Source organism: Poecilia latipinna, unplaced genomic scaffold, assembly GCF_001443285.1.
Source record: "Poecilia latipinna isolate Pla-1442-1.1 unplaced genomic scaffold, P_latipinna-1.0 Scaffold17, whole genome shotgun sequence".
In the NCBI taxonomy this organism is placed as follows: domain Eukaryota; kingdom Metazoa; phylum Chordata; class Actinopteri; order Cyprinodontiformes; family Poeciliidae; genus Poecilia; species Poecilia latipinna.
The window spans coordinates 247,735-256,579 of record NW_015112633.1 but is presented as its reverse complement, the minus strand read 5'-3'; the positions used below and the strand labels follow the sequence as shown (position 1 = coordinate 256,579).

The 8,845-nt window shown below is 39.8% G+C and overlaps 1 protein-coding gene across 1 annotated transcript in view; it reads left to right on the top strand.

Annotated features, from left to right (window-relative positions):
- Positions 1-431: 431 nt before the first annotated feature.
- fn1a (fibronectin 1a) overlaps positions 432-8,845 on the top strand; it is a 36,456-nt gene continuing 28,042 nt past the window's right edge. The window contains exons 1-9 of the mRNA XM_015034228.1: positions 432-721; positions 1,445-1,570; positions 2,260-2,394; positions 2,685-2,813; positions 3,029-3,166; positions 4,165-4,323; positions 5,243-5,440; positions 5,571-5,753; positions 5,884-6,060. Coding sequence (XP_014889714.1) covers positions 598-721; positions 1,445-1,570; positions 2,260-2,394; positions 2,685-2,813; positions 3,029-3,166; positions 4,165-4,323; positions 5,243-5,440; positions 5,571-5,753; positions 5,884-6,060 — 1,369 coding nt within the window. The 5' untranslated portion in view covers positions 432-597. The remainder of the gene's footprint in view (positions 722-1,444; positions 1,571-2,259; positions 2,395-2,684; positions 2,814-3,028; positions 3,167-4,164; positions 4,324-5,242; positions 5,441-5,570; positions 5,754-5,883; positions 6,061-8,845) is intronic.

The window sequence follows — 8,845 nt, the reverse complement described above, 5'->3', positions numbered from 1 at the left end:
CACAACATGCACCACTTTTGGAAAAACGAAAAGTGTTCTCTCTACTTCACAGTTATGCGCTATTTTGTGTTAGTCTGTCGCATAAACAAGGCAAAACACAGATAAGTTCAAGCTCTATGTTCTATATATTAGTTACACTGAGAATAAAGTTTTTATTTTTGTGGATTAGGGATGCTTTCCATATGTTAAAAAACATTTTCCGGATTACATTTGTAGCGTGGACATTGTATAATACTTAGTTATTATACAATGTCGTGCCAGATGCAAAAGGAGCACCAGAATTCAGAAGGGAATTGAGAAAGGGGTTTGTTTGAGAAGATTTTCTGCTTCTGTTCCACGCTGCGTGGGTCGTCTCTCACATTGTCGGACCTCCCTCCTCCGTCTGAAACTAAGCCATGCCCAGATAAATCACTCCCAGCACAGAGGGAACCTCCACTCAGGGCTCGCAGACACACGGGGGAGGTTGGAGAGCTCCAGAAAGTGGAGAGGTGCTGGAAACCCCAAAAGCGGTGGTGAAGTAATCACAGACTGAAAATCTCACTGGGAGCACCTGTGGCCGCGTCCTGCAGCACCCGAGTGGGTTCGATTTCAAACAAAATGTCCGGTCACAGCACCATAGCCGGGGTGCTGGTCGCTCTGTGCATCGGGAGCGCGGTGCACTCCATGCCCCAGGGGACGCTCAGTAACCCGCAGCTGTATCGCGCTTCCTCGGTCTCTCCAGGTAAAACTGCTTTATCTTCTCCTTTGTTTTCTATATTGATATTACTTTATTGCTTTTGGGTACTTCTTGACTTTTTTTAGAGTTATCAAAAAATATTTTTTTTTGAATCTATAAAATAGTTTCGCTGATCTGATAACGCGGTTGCATTTAAAGTTATCTGCCTACTGATGACGTCAAACACTAATTGCCTTCAACAGCCTCTGCTCTCTAAGGTCACCGGATTAACCTTTAGCTCAAGTCATATACATCATCTTCGTCCATACGAAACCTGAAACTATCCAAGTTCACACAAAGTTAAAAGAAGACTTTGTAAAGTGGATTAAAGGGGAAAAAGATAATTGCTCTGGAAATAGGGAGCTCTGTACAAAGAATGTTCCTGGTGGGGGAGAAAAGGAGGATGACTATTCTTCTCCACCCTGTGCAAATGATTTATGACAGTTTGGAAGTCCCTTTGAAGCCTTGTTACCACTGCTGGATTATGTTCAGAAACATAGAGGGCAGAGTTTCATTCTAGTATCTGAATGTTTAATCTAGACATCAGTTATTCTGATACAAAAAAAGATTTTCGTTTGGTTGTGTAATCAGAGATAATGATCTGTGTGTGAAGCTGTGGGCAAAAAGAAAACACCGTCCAGGAATGGTATTTCTCTCAGTTCTGCTCCGTCTTTACCATTGTTTTGTACTCTTTTCTTTGTCTTATCCGTTTCTCTCCTCTCTGCTCAGATGGCTGCATAGAGAACGGTCAGTCATACAATGTAAATGACCAGTGGGAGCGTCCTTATTTGAGAGGCACCCTGATCTGTACCTGCCAAGGAGTTGCTGGGATTAAGTGCAGAAGCAAACCAGAAGGTTAGCTTGTGTGCTATTACAGTACCCATATGCATGTTTTTTTTTTGTTTGTTTTATGTACAAAAATTGTATTAGTGTGGCATGCATTTATGTTCTGCTCCCTCTACTCTGACAGCCCTAAATAAAATGCACCGCAACCAATTTAATTCTGAACTCACCAAACTTAACGGTTTATCTGTGTATAACTTAATTATAGTTCGTGCAGAACTCCATTCTCAGTGCCTCTTACAAATCTAGGGGAGCAAAATTAGTGTTTTGGGCCATTCTTTGTGCTTCTATGCGGACAAAAACATTTCTGGAAATGCTCTCATGTAGGCGGGGCCTGAAAACGGGAACAGTAAAACTAACTAGGCATGACTGCCCACCTATGCTGACAATTGTTAGTTGTGCACTCTGCAAATCTGGCTCAAAAAGAAAGTGGCTAGAAGAAAGCCTCTAATGAAAGCAACAAGATCTGTTTGCAGCTTGCAAACACTATAGGTAAGAAGATGCTTCCACCGAAAGGGAACTTTTTGGCCTACATGTGAAGTGCTACATTTGGTGGAAAGATACTTGATGTTGGTCTATGACTTGAAATCCTAGTAAAATCACTGGAAGCTTGCCATTGTGTGAAATGCATATGTTTGCCTCATTTTTCCAACTAGCTTCAAAACAATTTAGTTTATTTTTATTCTTTTTACCTATGGCAGAGGAAAAGTGCTACGACAAACTCAGCCAGAAGTTCTACAGCGTGGGAGAAACCTTCGAGAGCCCAAAGGATGGCATGATCTGGGACTGCACGTGTATTGGATCTGGGAAAGGCAGGATCAGCTGCACCATTGCAAGTATGTGTTGTTGTTTGTGGTTCCACACACAACTTCTCTGCTTGGTGGGTAGTGTTTTTTTTTTTTCTTCCTGCCTCTATGTGCCAGACTGACTGCAGTAAACTTCTAAAACTCTGTATTCCTGATAGCTGATTAAAAACGGCTTCCATGCAGCTGCTTGCAGTTAGCTGAAGGGTTAGATAATGATGCAAATGTTTGAGTTATTTAATTTCCTGTGCCTCTTTTTTTACTACATTTACACAGACATGCAGACAATCTTTAAATCCACTCTTTTCTCTCTGTCTAACCAGATCGCTGTCATGATGGCGGCGCCTCCTATAAGATCGGAGACACCTGGAGGAGACCTCATGAAGGAGGCTACATGCTGGAGTGTGTCTGTCTGGGTAACGGGAAGGGAGAATGGACCTGCAAACCTGTTGGTGAGTCATTCAGATAGCTGATTGATTATTCAGTCTACAAGACTAGAAAACTGTGAGTCAGTTTGCTAGAATTCTCTGACTTTGGATGATTTATTTCTGCCAAAAAGTTGAATACTATTCACATTAATAACATTATTTTAGGGCTGTTCTGAATGTTGATACTGGGACTCGAACAGGTTGGACAAAAAAGCTAATGGTGATTTTTCATTTTGCAGCTGAGCGTTGCGTTGATCAGGCCCTCGGAACATCCTACGTTGTTGGGGAGACGTGGGAGAAGCAGTACCAGGGATGGATGATGATCGACTGCACCTGTCTGGGAGAGGGAAACGGACTGATCACATGCACATCCAGAAGTAATTATTTATCTTACTTCCTCTGCGTTTTCTTTCCCGATAGCTATCCTATTTAATTTGCTGTAAATTAAGGTGAAAACTAGAAGGGTAAAAGAGAAATTTCGCTATGAATAGTGGATGTACCTTGTGGAAATGCAACTGGGTCATCATGGAAATTACACTCTTCGGTGTGGATGCTTGTGCTGAGTGAAAAAGACTTTGTTAGGTATTTCCCGTGAGCTGTTTATGAAATAAATCTGCATGACAGAAATGTTCAAAAAGAGCAATCGGAATTAGTTCTTATAGGTCAGAGGATTTACAAAATCTGTGATCGGAAATCGACCTCATGATTTCTGGTTGGTGCATTCTTAGTTAAAACCTTGAAATTCAAATAGGTCTCTTGAACAAATTTTGATTAAATTAATTTGAGTTCAATTATAATTTACTGGTTCTTTTAGTGTTTGACAGACACTAAAGAGACCAGTAAGTTTGGTGTCTTTAGTGTCTGTCAAACAAGAAATCTGGGTCACTGAAAGTCATTCAAAGAGAAAATCAAATTCTTTCTTCTGAAGTCCAACTGTACTGAATCAAGGATGACGTGCATCTAACTCTCTCTGGCTGGGGAAAGTCGAGCTTGTAATTATTGGATGTTTTCAATGGGCTATGGAGGAAATGTTCTACAGCTGTCTCATCATTTTAAACAGTCACATTCATCCCTAATTATGCTGTCTGATGCAACAGTTGAGAGATTTTATAGCTTATTAGCTTGTATCACATGCAGGAATTTTGGGTGACCATAAACACTTTTGTATTGACTGGAGGCCATTAGTACCTTCTTTTCGTGCACAAATGACCAGCAAAGCTTTAACATGAAAACAACTGTTAGCTACAAAGAGTAGTATGTACCATTACAAATATTTTAACTTAGGGTTTTACAGCATTTCTTACTTCCAGACTTGCACCACATTTAGTTTTGTAGTTTTTATCACTTCCATACTAATTAAAATTCTTCCTTCTAGATCGCTGTAATGATCAGGAGACTCTCACCTCATACCGTATTGGAGATACGTGGACCAAGACAGATCCTCGCGGCCACCAGCTCCAGTGTCTCTGCACCGGGAACGGCCGTGGGGAGATGAAGTGTGAACGACATGCCTCACTTCACACCACTAGCCTGGGTGAGAACTGATCATGTCCATGTTTACTTTTTGTCCCTGTGCCCCCTGAACTCCATATGGAGAAGGATTTCTACCAAAGACAGATGTTATAAGGAGTGAGAGATATGAGGTGCCGACTGTCCAAGTGACGAAGTGAGAATGATGTGTCTTTGAACTTAACATCATTACCTAATGAGATTAGAAGATTGTGTGTGGGAAGCTGGGGATGTTGTGAGAAAAATACACATGGGAACGATGGGAAGAGGAATAGGCTCTGATTGGAGCGATTATGGAGAGTGATGTAGAAAAATGTGGTTGTTGTGATATAATGTCGGTAAAAACCAAAAGAACGAGCAGCGATTTATCACTTTTATCTGAGATAATTGTTCGTTTTCTTTCTTTGAATCCTTTCAATGTGCATATTCTCGACTTTCAAGTGTGGCCAAAAGACATCAAACAAGTTTTGAGCCTTTTTTGCATCTAGTGGGGTTAAGTAAAGAGTCCTCACCTTCATCTTCATTAGTGATTATAAAATACAGTTAATAATTTTCTTTTTTAATTCTACCCAGATGTATCAAATTGTTCTTGTTTTGGTTTGCTCACTTTTAGATGTTAGCCAGTAAATTTATTGTTACTATTTGCACATATTTTACTTCACTGTTAAATTGGAATCAGCATTTCTGAGTAGAATTCATGCGAATTATTTGCCAAAGTCCAATCAGTTTGTAAAGTTTACTGATCAAAATGTATGAAGTTCTAAATAATTTTAGAATTTCACTCAAACTGGCTAGTTTCTGTGAAATATTACTCTCTCTTACAAATAACCACTGTCTTTTTTTGTAGGCCTATTCCATTATGCCACATCATGCACTAGTTTCTGTTGGAGCAAAGCTGATATTCTTTACACGACATCTAATTTGAGTTGTACATTGTGTTACAGGCACTGGCTCTCATGTGGTAACCAACATCCAGCCTGCAGTCTACCACCCTGTCGTTGTACCAGAGCTTCCCTTGGAGGGACCCTGCAAGACTGACTCAGGACTGACGTACTTCAATGGACAGCGCTGGATCAAGAACCAGGGAAATAAAAAGATGATCTGCACTTGCATGGGAAATGGCATTAGCTGCAATCAGTGGGGTAAGAGACGATCTTTTCCAGACTTTTCTTGGTAAATTTTCCACCCAGGAGAGGCATTCTGTGAACTGAAACACACCAAAAATAATGTTCAAAAGGCTAAAGTAGACTTTCGTCTTTTGTCGGCATCCAGATGGACCAGCTCCAGTGTATGGTGGAAACTCTGGAGGTCTTCCCTGTGTGTTCCCGTTTGTCCACAAGGGGAAGACGTACCATTCCTGCACCTCTGATGGCCGCAGTGATGGACAGCTGTGGTGTTCTACTTCTTCTGACTTTGACAAAGACCAGAAATATTCTTTCTGTACAGAGAAGAATGGTGAGGAATTTGTATTAAAGGTGGAAATTATCAGTAGGAATGAATTCCTGTCAGATTGTTTGCATTTTTATTCAAGTGTAGAGAATAAATCCCAGGAAGTTCAAATGTCTGATTTCCTTTTCTTTAACAGCGGTCTTGATGACACGAGGTGGTAATTCCAATGGGGCTCTGTGTCAGTTTCCATTCCTCTACAACGGCCGAAACTACACTGACTGTACCTCAGATGGTCGGAGGGATGGCATGAAGTGGTGTGGCACAACAACAAACTACGATGCAGACCATCGGTTTGGTTTCTGTCCAATGACTGGTAAGTAGTTCAAGCCGGATTGGTATTTTATTGGTTGGTTTTTTTGGGTTTTATTATCACTTCACCCATTCATCTTTTTATACTTTTGTGGTTGTGGCTATTTTGTACCCAACTTTTTGGAGCGCAAAAGAAGCTATCTGCCAAAATGCCCACGCAGCCATTTTTGTCTGCCTCATGAGGAGTTGTTGGGTTGATCTGGGCTTAAAATCTTACATTAGTACCAAATGGAAGTAGCAGAGTACAATTCCTTCCAGATGGTGGCAAACTTGATTAACATTGCTAATTGTCCCGTCCCTCCCAGCCCCATGTGAATTTTATCATAAACCCAAGCTGAGTTGTCTTATCAGGGTGACGTTAGAGTGGATTCCTGGCTGGTGTATAATCGTTTATATTACACTAACAACACTGCAGAATATACATTGATGTCACCCGTGCCTGGTTTACATGTCTCCAGTGATCAGAGAAACCGGGTGTCGGAGTGAAACTTTTTGGGAACACTCCTCACCTGTTCAGCTTACCTTAACTTCTGATAAGGAATGCATTTGTGTTACATGAGCACATGGTTCATCGGAGGTGGGTGTCTGTTTTCCAAGTGAGGTGAAAGCTAAAGGTCTAGCATTGGTTAGACGATTTGCTAAAATCGCAGCGCCATATAGTGGACTGGCATGACAATTACAGCAGATTCAAGGTGTCATGGTGACGCCGTTTAAGCGTGGAACTTTTCCCCAATTAGCTTCCAAAAATACAGGCAATTCCCAGACAACTTTAGGCTAGTGACCTACGGTAAAGTCCGTATAGCAAAGATGAAATAGTTGAAGTGATCCTTCCGTGCTGAAGTTATTTAAGCAGACCCCAAACAGGTTTGATGGATATGTCTGGATTTTAAATCTCCACCATTCAGATGTGAACGTCCCTTAGAAATCCTCACTAGTGGGAAACAACACCTCTTGACTGACACCAAGTTGTTAAAACTATCCTGTCAAGTTTTAACAACAGCTGGTGAGGGGTGTCTGTTTAAACACCTTGGCTATTGTCTGTGCTGTTTGTGTGAGGTAAACCCATTCCTCTGCTGAAAGGAGCAGGCTGTCTTCACATTAGAATTACCCACTTTTGAGCCATTGTCAAAACAAACAAGGATTTCGAGATTTAATGGATTGTTTGGACTTACCAGGAGTTCATGCTTTCTCCTCAAGCTCCTTTAAAGGTGGTTTGGTAATCCTCTGTAATCTAGCCAGACAGAAGTCTCCAGGTGTGTTTTTAGCATCCAGGACTCAATCCCATAATGTAAATTCAGTCATTTACATTGTATGACGCTCTGTCCCATTCTTATCACCCAGAAGACGAACCTTATTTGATTAAATCCTCCAGGTCGTCTTATCTGCTTCTCAGGTTTCGCACTGGAATAGCAGTGTTGAATAGAGGGGGCTTTATCTTCCGAAGCCAGGAACTGTGTCACCATCAGCATTAGGAGCCAGTATCAGATAACAGATAACTAAGACATTTAAATTAACCCAAGTAGTTGCTCAGGCCTTAAAATGCATATGAGCTCAACATTGTCTTCTGATTCTTCAAACAAGTTTTTGATTAAAAATGTTTTCATTGGGATCACAGTTATTTGCAATGAAAAACTTTTGTGCATGGAGAACTGTCAAATTTCAGCCTAAAAAAAGATTATTATTATTATTATGTTCTTCTGTCTGAAGTAGATATGACATAAAGTACGATACTATTTTTTAAGGATATAATGAGAATAATCTGATCATTACTAGGTTCTTATATCAAATTCTCTTAATTTCTCTTAAATTGTTATAATTTTAATCTCTAAATTATTTAATTTCAAAACATATTACACCATCATTATGTATTAAGTACAAATAAATACAAAATGAGAATTTTGTCTTTGGGTAAGGACAAATTAAACCTCGGGATTAATATGTCAGGGAACTATCTTTAGCAGTGATTGTGGATGTTTTCTGTATGACTTCATCAGGTTATCTCATGATTGAGAAGGACGTTTGGCTCTCTTTTCTTTACACATTATGTCATTGCTTGCATAACCCAACTTCAGCCAAGCTTTAACTGTTGCACAGACGGCCTCACATTTGATTTTGCAGCATTCTGGTAAAGAGAGGATCATGGTTGAAAAACCATGTTTGCCAAGTTACTACACATTTCTACCTTGGTCCCATCTGTCTAAAGGACATTGTTCCAAATCTGTTCAGGTTCATTCGAATTATTTTCAAACTTTGAACCTAAGGCATGCTGCCCTGTTTGTTTTAGAAAGGAAATGATAGCTCTTGCTGCTTTTTCATTGTAACTACATGTTTTTTTGGCAATATTTTTTTCCCCTGAAATTTAACAGACTAACAGAGGCCTATAGAGTCTGAGAAGGAGCCTTTTTTTCTTCTCTTATTTATTTATTTATTTATTTATTTATTTATTTATTTATTTATTTATTTATTTATTTTTGAGCATTGCACAGTCTGCTGTGACAGATACAGTTAGGTTTAGAGTTAAATATTTTTTTAATCTTTCAAAGAACAAAACTTTTCTTCTTCTGGTTCTGGTTCTAAAACATAAAACCCAACATTTGAAAGAGAGCTGTTTATGCTTTTACAATGATAATTTATAAAAAACAAATCAATTAGCCATTTGACCGTCCCTCAGTCTTAAGAGATGGGGTCACTTAGACCCCACAGGGTTTTCACTCTGTGCGTAGTCTGGCGAGGTCACACTCACCTCGTGTGCGCTTTTACAAGTTTTTTTTTTTTTTTTTTTTTTTTTT